The sequence below is a fragment of the Lipophrys pholis genome (assembly GCF_963383615.2).
Source record: "Lipophrys pholis genome assembly, chromosome: 11".
Lineage (NCBI taxonomy): Eukaryota > Metazoa > Chordata > Actinopteri > Blenniiformes > Blenniidae > Lipophrys > Lipophrys pholis.
In genome coordinates this window covers 24,526,338-24,541,777 of record NC_137631.1, presented here as the reverse complement: position 1 = coordinate 24,541,777, position 15,440 = coordinate 24,526,338, and the positions used below count along the sequence as shown (strand labels likewise).

Sequence of the window (15,440 nt, the reverse complement as noted above, 5' to 3'; positions counted from 1 at the left end):
GCTATCGATGTACAGCACTTTGTTGAATTAAGTGTTAATAGACTTAATTTTTAGAACAATATTAAGATTAACATCAGTTCTGCACAAGAGCTACCAAAGCACAAATTAATCAGCATGTTGGTTTGCTCATAAAACCTGTTCGACACCACAATGCTGGCAAATGTGCTAAATTAACTGGAAGCACTTTGTTGCCACCATCAGCAGGCGCTAAACTTACTGCTTGTTTATTGGTTCTCTGTTTGCGTGTTCTCCAATGTGCATATGTGAGGTTTTTAAGGGGCCGAGACCAAATCAAGACCAAAATCTTGAAAATGTGGCCTCATGAGCAGGACCCGTGTCGAGTACTACAACATTACTAGGTAGAAAAAGAAACGATATATTAATTACAGATAAATAAATAGATAGTCACAGCTTCCTTTTTTAAATAAATGTTTACATGTTTTCTGTTGGCTTCGTTGCTGACCTGTTTTCGTGTTTGCACCTTTCACCTTTGCAGAGGGGGGCTCCCTTTGGTCGGATCAAGTCTCTCTCTCTCTCTCTCTCTCTCTCTCTCTCTCTCTCTCTCTCTCTCTCTCTCTCTCTCCCCCCTCAGTTCAGTAAATGCGGCTTCTTCATCCCGTCTTAAACTCTCACAACATGAGAGCTCTGACTTTAGCTCTCACCCTGGTTCGACAGTAAGTGAAATTTGTTGTTTATTTCTACTGTTTGGGACCGGAATGTTAATCTTAAAGTAAAACGCAGCCTTGTTGTGAAGGTCATGTAAGAAATGTAGTTGTCTGTACACTTGTGCACAATGAATGAGTACACTCCTCCGACAGGTGCCCCACACTGTTATGTCACTGGTTAAAAAAAGACATGGCTGTGTGCAGATTCACTTCAACACTCACTCTACCCACTCTAACGCTACGCTGAGTTATTAAAGCTTTAATGGTAACAGAGAACACAGGCAGCTTTATTAAAAGTGCAGAAATAACTCAAGCTGTTCAGCTACATTAATCCACTATTGGGTGAATGAGATGTGGGATTGCTGAAGCATTTAAAAAAAAGTCTTTGTATTGGAGTACTACATACAGTATATGAACAGCCAACAAAACACGAGTCGAAGTAAGATCAGTGTTTGTTCTTCACTTTTCTTGAGTATCTTCATTGTTTCATTGTATTTATTTGGTTTTGAACTCTCCCTGTTCGTTCCATTTGTTTGTCCGTTTGTGTTGAATACATAAATTACACCCTTGAATGAAGAGTATGAACCCTGCTGGTTGCATCGAATGGGCGTGCAGGGTGTAGGACTATAAAAAGATCAAGACTTTGCACATGTTCACCCGATCTGGAAAAGTGACACTACAAACTAAAAGTTGCTGAAAGACAAAGCAAAGGCGTCAGTACCACCACCCAATCTACAACAGATGACGTAAACCTTCCCAAAAGGCCCATTTGCAGGACACATCACTTTTCTGATTAAAAATGTTTGTCATGACGTTAGTACCATGTGGTGAGATGAGGACCAGGATTGTAAAAGCCTTTTTAAGACATTCAGCAAGAATTTCAGCCTATTTTTTTTTTAAACTGAGAAGTTTACAAAACACTACAAACACGAAGACACAATGTAAAAACGTTAGATCTTAAATATACCTTAACAACCCTCTAGTGTTGAAATGATCCATTTCTAAATATTACAAACTGACCTATCAAGGGTTAAGTAAAATAACAGTCATGAGCAGCAATATTAAGCCCTGAACAGAGGATCGTAGTAGCTATATAACTCATCAGTGTTACCTCTGTGAACCTCTTTATCTAAACTCTTACATTTTCAGTCCTGCACCCTGAGCTTCACTAATCATTTATTTCCCTCAGCGGAGAAACATCCTACAACAAAGAAGGACTGCTGCAAGGTAAAGTATCATTCAATTCAAGTATTTTGTACAAAACCGACTTCAAAAGAAATAGATTAAAGATTCTTTTTCCTCCTTTATTCTCTCTCTCCCTCTCTCTCTCTCTCTCTCTCTCTCTATCTCTCTCTCTCTCTCTCTCGCTCTCTCTCTCCAGGCCAGGCCATAGACTCTCCACTGTCTGAAGTCGGGCTACAGCAGGCCGAGGCTGCAGGACGATACCTGAAAGATGTCAAGTTCACCAACGTGTTTGTCAGTGATATGCTACGGGCCAAACAGGTCAAGTCCTTCACCACAAGAACAGTCCGGAAACCATTTTACTCTGAAATACAGCAAAATGACATCCACGTCTAAGTTTCTTGTGTTTCTCGTCACACTTTCTCTGATTTCTTTCCTGTTGTTTGTAACTTATAGGAGTAGTTACAGGGTAACTTGTAACAGACCTCCACCACGAAATATTATATAAAAACTCATGAAACAATTCCGATTTCCCTCTGCATGAAGCTTGGAAAACAGAACGGATGGGAAACTCATGAAACTTCTTCTCCTTCGTGGTGAAATAACGACGGTCTCTTTCTGTTTTCTTACAGACTGCTGAAGCAGTCGTCAAACACAACAGCAGTTGTTCAAGTTTACAAGTGGTGTGCGATCCTCTGCTGAAAGAGAGAGTGAGTGAATCCGCTTCCGCTTCACTTTTTGATATGCACACTGATGAACAGACCAGGGTCATGGTGGCTTCACGCGTTTCAGAGCTTTGGGATCGCTGAAGGGAGGCCGGTGGAGGAACTGAGAGAGATGGCGAAGGCGGCCGGTCAGTCGCTTCCAAACTTCACTGCTCCAAAGGGAGAAACTCAGGAGCAGGTGAGGCCGACGTCGCAGTGCTCTGAGAGTTTCTCTTTCTGTTTTATTCTTACATTCCACATATTTTCTGTGGGTTTCTTTGCCTATTTTGGGAAACGGTTCATGAGACAACGATAATATTGATACATTTCAATGCATTTGCATTTTTCTGGAAATGAGAATTAACACAGTGTGAATATTAAAAGCAGCTGTGAAGAAGTGTCTCTTTAAAAACTTCCACAGAACCAACCTGTCTGAATTCTACAGGCAGATCTGGTGCATTTAAAAGGCCAGGACCTGTAAGCCCAAAGTACTTATAGGCACAAAATTGTTGAAAGGATCATCCACGCTGAATAATGAATTCCATGTCAGCGTTTACTGCACATATTACCACCTGTATTGTGTGACCATTGTTGACAATGAGAAATGTGTGAATCAATCAATACGATACCTTGCCTGATGAGGGGTTAAAATCTGCTCTCGTTTGAGCCAATGGCTGACACTGGAGTGAAAATGAGCTGATATGTCCTGAACCATTTGCAGACCTCAGAAACTCTATTTGACCCAATACGGGGATGTTATACTCATCAATAACTAAAACGACTCCACTGCTTCAGACCACTGTTTACAATGGCTGCCATTCAAGGTACTTGATACCCGCCCCCTCCTCTAAAAACAAACTGGCTAAGACAGGACATTGAACTACCAACCATTGGTGGAAGCTGACTGAAACAACTGAGCCACAACTGTTCAGGCAAATTCAGCTTGATTGAAAAGTTGCGATACAGTGAAAGTACTAATCCTGCCTATGAGAAGTAAGACAGAGTAAGAATATTTTGGCTTGTATCTATTAACTTTCACAACAAACACATTGAATTCTAAGAAAAATGAATGCACTGACACTGACTGGCAGGTGATAAGTGCGACCAAACTCTGATTATTTTACGAGAAACTTTTAAAGGTCCTTCAACTTTCTTTTTATTTCCCTTCAGTTTGAGGAATAAGCTACACATAGCAAACAATTACCTATAACAAATGTAATAGCTCCTGGCAATAGATCAAACAAAATCTTCCCTGAAACATTTGAAAGCATCTTTGTTGATCTCTGATGTGTTTTTTTTGTTTGTTCTTTTTAATTCTTCGAAGGCCTTCTCAGGCTCTTTTGGGCCACCAATGGTCGTGCTATGATTTGTTGGAACAGGTAGAATATAAGACTTACAATTTCAAAACCACACAGATATAAAAAGTAGATATGAGATTAAACTGTTCATGCATCCATCTTTAATTCTGCTTTAAACACAAACACACACACACACTTTGTGAGCGCGCTGGCGTAACCGTCTAAGACTAAAGCACACACCATGCCTGGAATTGAACCGCGGCCAATATCGTTGTGAGTTGACAGTGCTAACCACTACACCCATCCATAGACAGAACGAGCATGAGAAGACGTTTCTCATTGTTTTGGTTCATGAGCCTTTTCTTCATTTCCATTCGGCAGTGCTGTAATGCACACTGGTTTCCACTAGGTGGCAGAAAGCACTCAACTCCCTGGCCAGCCGGCTGCCCTTCAAGGATGTGACTGGTCGTCATGGCCCTGTTGCATCCACATGATCATATGTCTCGTGCATCTGCCAGGGCACCCGGTGTAAATCAGGGGGGGATCAAAGTACATGCCCGTCCACTGTCAAACAACTGCAGAGTGTTCGTCACTACCCCGATTAAAAAGTCACCACTCGGCTTGGTGTTATTTGTGTGAGAGGTTGCGTGGGAGGAAGGCGGCGGCTGAAGAAAGGATGTTCTATTTCAAAGATGCCTTGTCACACTTCAGGTCTCGGCCAGTATGTGACCACATCACATGATGATCTTGACGCAGATAATCGTGGACGTGGCACAATGTTTTCCCAGACAAGTTAGAGGCTTTGAATGACGTGTGTTTCTGATGTTTGTTGACTGTGTTTGACCTGTTGTGAATAGAATAACCTTTAACTTAAGACAGCATGCAGGAAATAGTAGTAATAATAATAACAATAATAAAAACAGCCTCTTGTAACAGAATTCATGCTTTGTTCAGGTGAAGGAACGAGTCCAGATGTTCATGGAGAAACTGCTGCAGCAGATTGAGGTGACGCAGCCACACGACACTGACTGTGATCAGGAGGAAACATCTGAGACGCTGGACGCTCCTCCTGTGGAGGGGAAGGCAGACGACGGGCTCAGGGGTGTCTCCGTCCCTCACCACGCTTTGGTGGTCACCCACGGGGCGTACATGCGCGTGGCAATGCAACATTTTGTGAAGGAGTTGAATTGCAGTTTACCACAGGATTGTGACGAAGCGCACGCGTTTTCTTTAAGTCCCAACACGGGCTTGTGCCGGTTTGTACTAACCATGACAAAAAAGGACGAGCGGTTGGTGCTGTCAAGGATGCACTGTGTGTTTGCACACAGGGGGGATCATGTTAAGCAGTAAGAGCCGGACAGTCGTCATTCCTCACTGAATATATGTTTATATAGAATTCAGATTCGCGTTTTCATTTCATATATAGTGTCAGTGATGAGTTTTAACGGCATAGTCTTTATTGTCATTGTGCTAAAAGAACAATGGAATCACAGTATGTCCCATTCAGTACTAAATAAAAAGACGCAGAATCATGGACAAATTGAGAAAAAGAAAGGGACAAAGATGAGAATAAGAAAAATAAGTACTATACAAAACAAGGAATGTGCTATACAAAAAGAAAAAAAACAAACAAACAAGGAATTGAGTGTGTGTCTTTTTTCTTTTTCTTCAGTTGACCATAGAATAGATTGTACAAGATGAATTATTGCAAGTTGGTAATTATTACATTTTATGTATTGCACATATGTTGAGTGAGGGGAGGTCATCCCTTCAGTCATTCATGTATGTAATTCATTTATTATTGCAACAGAAACTATTTGAACTTTAAGCTCCTCTTCTACCTGAGTCATTATTGCAAACACTGTTTTCTCTTGCAGCCGGAGAAACTCACACTCACTATCATCGATATATAATAACTAGAATCCCTTCGTCCATCTTCTTTACCCACTTTATTGGATTTGACAATATAAAGCATGCAACACTGTATGTGATCATAAACATTATATATAATATATAATAAAGCTGAAGATAAAAAGACAGGAAATTTGTTTGCCAATGAAATGTCCTATTTAGGGTCGATTCTCTGGGATAGCAGTGTTGATTAAATAATCAGACAAAATCCGATATAAATCCATGACAAACTTTACAGATTCAGGGGTTGCAGAGACTGATTATATAATATAATGTGCTACTCAGCATGAGTGAGGAGTCACAGTTCACTGTGGGAGTTTCAGAAGTCACACATCTGTTTCACTGGGTTGAAATAACCATTTTTTGCAGTTTATTTGTAAAACAGTATTGATCCCTATCTATGGAGATACATTTTAACCCATCCTAAATAGATAAATTTAATACGATTTGTTGCGCACTTTCATTCAACCTGGAAAGTCAACTGCACTGAGTGGAAACGTCCTGGTCACATGTCCCCGTCTGGCTGATCATTACTGTAAATGTGGGCAGCTTTGTGCTCTAATGAGTCCCTGTTTCTATTTTTATCCCGTGGGGGTTGATGGATTATATGTAAAGACACAGAACTGAACTGCAACTGTGTTTACTTTGCAGAAATGTGTTACTTTGTCATTGTTGGGAATTAACAGTTGAGTCAACAAGGACAAAGGAACGCCACGGGCTCGTGTGTCGCATTCAAATATTCAATATAATGAGTGTGCAATATGCGTCTCCTTTGCTGCACAGTGTGGAGGAGGAAGGCATTTAGCGGTCTTATCTGAAATTCAATTTATGCAAAAGCATTAAAACATATATTTTGCTTGGTTCTTTGTGTATTCTTGTTCTTTTGTTGTTATGAAACTGCCTGAAAAGCATCCGTTATTTGACCAGGTCTAATATTTACCAGTTACGTAACTAATTGGCTGTGTGCATAATGCCGACCTGGTGTACTTGGTCTTGTTGTTTGGCAGTGAAGGGAATGAACAGCAGCTTTTATTGTACATAGACTTTATTTGTGTGGCTCATTTTTACTACTTCAGCAACCTTAAAGTGCTTAATGCTGTCACATTCACCCATTTTTTACATACACATTCACACACAGGGATGTCAGCCACCATTGGGAAGAACTTAGATTTCAGTGTTTTGCCTTATAGGGAATCAAACCAACAACCTCTACCACTTGAATCACAGCCACCTCTGTTGCTATTCTGGTTTCATGAATCTATTGTACACCTGTGTTGAAAGTGGTCAACAATGTTAAAAATACCAATAATCGTAATAATTTTAGCCATTATGTAATAAAGTCAGTGATGCATTAACTTAGCACTAGAATAATTAACATTTGAGCCACTATCATAACAACATTTGCTTAATGTTTTAATGAATAATCACAATAATTTAAAAGAAAAAATCATTGAAAGCGTATATACAGCCTGTACAGTAATATTACATAAATAGAATATTTATGTAATGTGTGTTTGTTGAATGTAATGCTATTTTTGTTTGTCGAGTGGTATCTATTGAAGTGGAGAATCCTCACGCAAGAATCCCAAAACAGTGAAATCCTTTCAAGGACAAAATTTCTGTTGTTTGGTGACACATGTTCGTGGCTCATGTACTTTCACGTGGTCTCTTCTCACGTTCCTGCACAGCTCACACATGCACTTTTTCAGCTACCAAATTCTGTAAATAATAAACAAAAATGCATCAACAAAGTGTAGTTGTTTTTTTTTTAATTTATTTTCATCATATCAGAAACAGCACAGCGTGAAATATATAAATAATAAAACAGCAGGACAGGAAGAAAGTCACATTACACATTTCAATAAATAAACACTTTTTTGTTTCCATTGCTGTGACTATTGGTGTCCAGCACCTGACATATTCCGATCATGTTTTAAAAGTTATTGCTCACAGTTACAAGAGTATTCACTTTCCAGCTCGTGTACGTGCAAATATTCAGAATTACTTACAGATTACGCATTTTTACATATGCCAAACAAACATTGCCACATCTGGCCCAGCGATTAAAATTTAACTGGGAAGAGGGGTGAAAGGACAACAGGACACCGGAACAAACTCATCTTTTCTCCACTATTCAAACAGAAAACCTTCACAAAGGTGATGTAACCGAAATAAGGAGAACCAAGACGGGAATGTTCATAAAAAAATAAAATAAAATTTGCCGATTTTATGTTGGTTTTGTTTTGTTTTGTTTTTTTTATTTTATTTTTTATTCCCTTTTTGTCTTTGAAGTTTTGGTGCATTCACATAAAAGAACTAACTTCACTCAAACTGCAGCGTCACCCAGAAGCGCCGATCCCCTGACATGAAGACTTGCAGCCCTTCTTTACTTTCCACGGGGGATGCACCATAACTTTTATCTCCCCACCGATACAGATAACCAATACCCTCCTGCTTCTCACAACCGATGTTGGTACCGATAACATTTTTAAGAGCTTACATGCACACCTGAGGTAAAGAAAGGCAAAGACGTAGGTTGGACGTGTTGAAGCTGCTAGACGTTTTACTCCCTCCCGGCACCTCATTTATTGCGTTCTGCACTTGCATTGTCTTTTATCAGAAACAGTGAAAAACGGCCATACCCGTGATGGCGGCGCCATTTTTATGTCTTATATGACGTAAAGCACGCGAGAACGTCAGGCGGCAGCGTCAGGGGGCAAACAAACGGACTGAAAATGAACGAAATCAAGGCAATGTTGGTGATTCATGGTGAACAGTTTCATGATTGGACTTATCTGTGTGGCGTCATTTTTTATCCAATATCGGGCCGATAATCATATGTACCGATAGTTATCGTGCCTTCCCACTTCTCACTCATAACAACTCAAACTTCTGAGTCTTAGTCCTGCCTGGCCAGGTCTTGGATGGGACTCCCGGGCACGTTGGTCCGCAACACCCGCAAGGGGTCATCGCAGTAGGCGACGGTCTCCTTGGAGACGGCGCCTGTCTGGTCCTGTTCAGGCTGATCTGCATCCTTCACAGACAGCGAGGGATGGGACTCTGTTCTTAAAGGATCGGAGGGATTCACCTCCTCACTTCTTCTCTTCCTCAGTGGGATCATGAGCGTCTCCATGTAGGCCGGGGGGCGTTCAGGCGGCTCCCGCTGAGCCCGCCTCAGCTCCTCTGGCCCCGGTTTGAGCAGCCGCCTGCTGCTTGTTGAGTAAAACACTTCTTGGTGGTCTGCCAACCATAAGTGCAGGAAAAGACAGTCGTCTCTGTCCCCCTGCCTCTATTAGACACGGAAAAAGAATACAAACTGTTCTTGTTTTTTACTTGAACTTATCTAAAATAACTAAATTGGATATGATCAGTTAGAAAAAGAAAAAGAAAGCACATAAAATACTCACAGAGTTGTAGAGCTCCCCTTTGAAGTCCATACACAGAAATCGCTTTCTTCTCATATCAAATATTGACACAAACTTGTTTGTAGCTGTTCTCTTTGGCAAAATTACTGTGGGCAAAAAACAAACAAAAAAAAAGGTTTAAGTGTCTCATCAGTAGGTTTTGATAAAAATTACGTGAACCTAAAACCATTTATTTAGAGTAGTTTCACACACAAACAAAAGTTTCATCAACACTTTGACTAGTTGCCAAAAAGCTTATTTGTTTGCTCAGATGACTTGCAAAACTTGCTTTAAATTCACTTTATAAATGAAAAAGTACTTTAAAACAATAGATATACTTATTTTAGAACCTAAAGTGCAGCAAAGAATGTATTTTTATTTGGAATCATCAAAATAAGTCTTCTGTTCACACAGTTGTTGTTTTTTTTTGTGTGTTTCTTTAAAGCAATGAGGAAAGAAATTCCATTTGTATGAATCCAAGCAGACTCACCCAGAAAGTTTCTGCCCTGCCTCACTGAGCCATTCAAGTGTGCGTGTCTCGCAGCAGCTGAGGTATGTGTGAGTGTCCCCTGCTGATGCTGGGGCAGCAGCTCGGGGTCCCGGAGCCTGGGCGCACAATTCACCGGCGCAAACACATGCAGAGCGATCAGGGCGAGTGAGAAGAAAGCCGGGTGCATGATCAATGGGGATGAAGTGCTCTCTGAAAGCTCCAATGCTCCGGGCGGTGTGTGTGTGTGTGTGTGTGTGTGTGTGTGTGTGTGTGTGTGTGTGTGTGTGTGTGTGTGTGTGTGTGTGTGTGTGTGTGTGTGTGTGTGTGTGTGTGTGTGTGTGTGTGTGTGTGCGTGTGTGTGTGCAGCTACCGGAGGAGGAGAAAGTCCAACAGGTCTATTTAAACAAGAGGGTCAATAAACTGGCTAACTCATTTACCAAAATGACACAAAGCTGAGCTGGTTTTTTCTGTGGAATTCCTCTGAGGGGAGACAATCTGGTGGGAAATACAAGCAAGTGTAAAAAGAATTTTGTATCTATCATAGATGGGACCGAAATGTCACAATTGTTTGCAGAAAACCTGATGTGAAGATTAAAGTCGAAGAGGAGAAAAGACGAAGAAGATACCATCTGCATTATTAAAACTTAAAAAATAGAAAAAAAGAGACTATAATCTATAGTTATTTTAAAGACAAATTTAAATGAATTAAAAACAAACACAAACAAATGTTGGGTTGCGTTACCAATAAAATACACTGTACATCCACAGGCAGGACTTTTACATGAAGAAAAGCTTAAATATTATAATATATAATAATACAATAATTAAAGGAAATAAGCTGCTTATATGGTCCCAAGCTATACAGGACTTTACCCTCATCACAGGTGGAACTGGGATGCTTCTCTGCAATTCAGTTTCTGCTGCATCACACAAGCTGATTGTCATCCAAGGAGAATGATTCATACTTTGCTTATTAATTAACCGTACACACTTCCGCCGCTCTCACTATCTTTCAGCACATTTTCACATCCTGTAATTGCTGATGGAAAACTGGGCCCAATCTCCTCTATGCATCACATTCCAGCTCCCCCATGCATACCACAGATGATGGAGATTACAGTTTCCACCTGATGAAGGTACTTTTTTTTGTTTGTTTTATCAGCCGTCTAAAAATCTATTTGCATATCACAGCAACAATTTTGATGTCAGACAGCAACATCACTGGAAATGATGTCTATGAATACTAGACTCCAGGGAAAATATACTAGAGAAATTTCAAGTCGAAGTCAACATTGAAGCAAATCAGTCAACCGAGACAAAAGTAAATAATTGAAGCACACTTTGCTTTAATTCTGTAGTTTTGAACTTAAGATGCTGAAATACCCCGTCTTAGATTCATATTAAGAGGAATGTCTTTTATTTCCTTCTTTTATAATTCCGTGATCACGTTTCAAACTTTCCCCGTAACCAGAGTCCAAAAATCATTTTAAATCCTGTAAAAACTATCCTCTAGAGTCAAAAAGAACATGCTGTTAAAAAGGTTGTGTGTTATGAGAGTTATTAAAACTTCATGATGTAGTGTAATGTACAACTAAATTGAGCAAAGCTGACAAAATAACAGCAAAAATGTATTATGGATAATGTAAAGATATTAAATTTTTTATAACAGTTTACAGCTTTATATTATTATATCATCATCATTATTGATAAATTCAATCTTAGTGCTTCAGTGTCAATTGCCCCTCTTGAAATTAATTTAAAGTCGTGTGTATTTAATTACTAACATTTGAAACTTGAAAGTTTCTGTTTCAGTTTCAGCTCCTTTTTCTTTGCATTCTGAAATGTAGTACTTCCTTTAACCCAGAAGAGGGCGATACATACACACTTATTAGTCATTGAGCATAGGTTTCCTCCACAGTGAGTCTTCTTTCAGGGGTAATTTGAACAAGTTTACGTCACCGTGCGTGCGCGCGTGTGTATGCATGCGTGTTAGAAGATGCGCGGACGAAAATCCTTTTGACATAATAGTTTAATTTATATGTAAAGGAACCAAAAACATGCCCTTTTAAAAGGATTCAGTCACAACAGATTTTACAAAACTTCTTTTATTATTGTCTCAGGAATACAGTTGACTGCTGTGCACAGCACATACGTACAAAAATAAAAGGAAAACCATTTGTAATATAGTATTTTACTTACTCGTCATCATTTATCTTTATTTTTTTTATTTTTTTTCAGAAAAAAAATGATTGGAGAAGTCTGTTGTTTCAAACTAATTTACAATCATTTCAATAATCGGAACTAAGGCAGAAGGTGAGGTATATGTTAAAAAAGAGGGGTGGGGGGGGGACTCAGAGGAAGCACTCTCCCCTCAGTGCAGGAATAGAAAACTGAGAGAGAAACACAAAGGCTGTCGGCACACAGGGACACACACACTCACGCACACAAATCTGATCCCAGCTCTGCCCACAGACCTCCAGCTCCCTGTGAACCAACACATTTTTTAAAACCAGCTGAACAGGTAAGAATAAGCACAATGGCAAAATCCAGACACTGGATCCTCAATCCGGGGGGGTTGGGGGGGGGGGGGGGGGGGGGGGGGGGGTAAGACATACCCAGTCCATTCAGAACTCTGCATGCATGATGAGGAATTAAGGAAGTAAGGGGATATTTTCTCACCATCTCTCAATTTCTGCTACGCCACACAACTTTTTACTCTGCCCCATACTGGAGTCATGCAGACGTTGTACAGTTTGTAACAGTACTCAGGTTTGTTTATTTTTTTTGTGTGTGTGAACAATTTATTACCCACAACATCAGGTGTCCCTTTCACAGTATGAGGAGCCATTGTGTCTTTACAATTCCCATCCTGCAACTCAAATCACTGCTGGGCTGACAGTGTCCTCTGAAACATGCCGCAATAAACCAGAAACAACATACAGCTGATTAACACATCATCAAAATAATAATAATAATAATAATAATACAACATTAAATCTTGCAGGTCAGCCTACTCCTGCTCAGTACATTGCACTCTCTTTAAAAAAAAAAAAAAATGAAGACAAAGAAAAAGTTGCACCTTGTGTATGTTTTCATAAATTACCAAAAATATCTCTCCCAACCGACTCCTCAGCTAAGAAAAAGAGCTACAAGTGATCAGAGTGATATGATGAAGGCCGATCAGTCAAAATAAAGAGACGCTTGAGGCGTCGAACACCCGGGGAGACTCGAGTTGCTGTCTTCACAGTATTCAGTCCAGCAGACAGCCTGGTGAACTCAAGCATCCCTCTCCTGGAAGCATTTGATTTATTTATTTTTTGTTTTGTTTTGTTTTGTTTCTCCGTACGCTACATGACTGCCAGCTCTACACCAGCTCAGGCGACACCCTCGGCCTCCATCTCTCCATCTCTGCGTCTGCCTGCCCGTACGGTCAAACAATGCCCTGTTATTCCTGACTCAAGGTAAATTGATCTGATACCGTTCACTTTTTGGCAGTAATGGAACATGAGAGGAGTGTGTTCAGGTGAACACACACACACACACACACACACACACACACACACACACACACACACACACACACACACACGACACATTCGTCTCTGCTACTAGACAGACGCCGGAGCTTAAAGGGCACGTAAACCATCGCTCACAGACATTTTTGTCAGTGTGTTACAGTAATGTCAGAAAGGGCGTGAGGTGAAATATGATCAATATTTCATACGTGATCATCATTTTTCACCAGGCTGGCCTCACACCGCCAGGTTGCTACGTGCAGAATATTGCAGGTCAAGTACCAAAATAGGTTAAAATCCAGCTTAATTGCATCTCATTCCAGCATTTAAAGGACTTTGCTCGCGAGAATCGCAGTAAAGCAGAATCAGTAATAGTCATTGCACATTGAAAGACAACCATCCACGTCTTTTTGTCTCACAGGAGCGCAGCAGTCTTTGCAAATGGACCAGAGAAGAAGAATCACCCCCACGAGAAATGCAGAAACTCATCTCTGACCTCGCTACAAAAATGGCTCAGATGCATGAGATTCCCGGGCTCCTGCAGCGACCGTCCTGTCTGACATCGGCCAGTGCCGGGCCCCACCGGCCCCCGCGCTCAGGTATTTCACCCCGACATTATCCACATCCTCTCTGAGTTAAGCAAACAATCAGTGCCACGTGCCAAGTGCCATTCAATTCCTCTGTCCTTCCATCTCTGCCACCCTCTACTCTGTTTGCTTTGAGCCTGTTTCCTGTTTCTACCGAGGAGAGTTACAGTGTCTGCATGAGGAGCGTGAGCAGTTGTCGAGTTCAAGTATGATGTGCTGCATACACAAAGCCCTGAATGGGTATCACTAACACAACCCTTTGGTTCACTCATATTGTTTTCCTTCACAACAAGCCCTGCTGCAACACAGTGACCAATCCAACCCATGCATTAATAGCTTAATGATCTGGGATAAATAAAGAGCGTCATTTAAAAGTCAGAGTTAGGAAAATGTTTCATTTACAAACCTCGGGATAACTTCTCAACAGTGAATTAACTAACCGTACTTCTCCTCGATTCTGCATACATACAGATGCCGTCATCTTATTTGCTACAAACACGTTGAAGAACAAACTGAATAAATTGGTGAGAGTCTAGAAACCAGATGCATCAGCTCAGTGTGACATACAAGTGGAGAGCAGCTTTTCTTTATAGTGTCAGGTCTATGATATTCTGCTACCTTCAGAACAAACAGTTGACCCCTGCCAAACGGAAGAGAAAAAGAAACTCAGAACAAAACAAAGCACTCTCACATAAATGCACCCTAACGCACACACACACACACACACACACACACACACCGCACATTCACATTCTCAACCTGGCCTGATGATCCGTGTACAAAAATCTGTGAAAAGAAAAAGGAAAAAAATCAAACCTAGGATTGTCAAAGCTCGTGATGGGGCGGGCGGATCGAGTGCTGACTCTAAATCTAGCTTCCCATAATAGTTAACAAGAGGCTCCACTGAGTTCTGTGCAGCATAGAGTCTCCATTACTAAATTGATCTAATTCTGGAAGCAAAATAAAGTGGAGAAACCTCCGGCCCTCCAGGAATTGGGCTGAAGCCTCCCTCCCGGTGGTGGCTGAGGGAGTGATGACTTGCGTATCATTCCTATTTCTGACTCGAGCACCACGTTTCTCACATGCGAGGGTAAAGGAGCCATGAGAAGGAATTCAAGGCACCGCCACCGCATGACGAAGCAAGAAAAAAAAAAACACACCACCATATTAGCAAGTGCTCTAGTTGCCCTGACAGTAACAGAGACAATCAAACTTGGGTAAAAAGTAAAAAAAAAAAAAAGTATTTGATGGATACCAACAACAACAACAAAAGAAACATCTTAAGTAAACAGGCATTCTTCTGTTTAGAAATTTCATGCAGACATTTCTCTTTTTCTGCATCTTCTTCTCAGGATATGGTGCTTTGAGGTAATAATGTATCCATTTCACACCCCCCCCCCCCCCCAAAAAAAAAAAAAAACTAAAGATGAACAGTCGTCTACTGACAGGGCAAATATTCAACCAAATCCAGCACGCACCCATTAAAAACTGACGCCTCTCCATCCCCGTCAAATCACAAAAGGATGAAAATCATAAAAGCAGCAAAGGATGGCGTTTCCATCATTTCTAATACAAAGTAAGCTACCCAAATATACATATAAAGTCTGAATAAATACTATCAGATATAACTGTGTATTCTTCCTTTTACAGTCCATGTTGTCTTTTGTGTTTGTACGTACGTATA

General features: G+C 40.7%; 2 protein-coding genes across 2 annotated transcripts; one reads left to right on the top strand and one right to left on the bottom strand.

Moving 5' to 3' along the window:
* Nucleotides 1-590: 590 nt before the first annotated feature.
* tigara (TP53 induced glycolysis regulatory phosphatase a) lies at nt 591-6,621 on the top strand. Its single transcript, XM_080476071.1, has 6 exons — nt 591-674; nt 1,855-1,892; nt 2,047-2,168; nt 2,480-2,557; nt 2,640-2,750; nt 4,804-6,621. Exons 1-6 carry the CDS (start codon nt 601-603, stop codon nt 5,197-5,199), a joined length of 819 nt encoding a protein of 272 aa, XP_080332197.1. The 5' UTR covers nt 591-600; the 3' UTR covers nt 5,200-6,621.
* Nucleotides 6,622-7,539: 918 nt separating this feature from the next.
* LOC308116569 (fibroblast growth factor 23-like) lies at nt 7,540-9,841 on the bottom strand (the record flags this gene model as incomplete). The annotated part of the gene is made up of 3 exons (XM_080474820.1): nt 7,540-9,049; nt 9,168-9,271; nt 9,655-9,841. The coding sequence occupies 3 exons, from the start codon at nt 9,839-9,841 to the stop codon at nt 8,660-8,662; spliced, it is 681 nt and encodes a 226-aa protein (XP_080330946.1). The 3' UTR covers nt 7,540-8,659.
* Nucleotides 9,842-15,440: the final 5,599 nt, after the last annotated feature.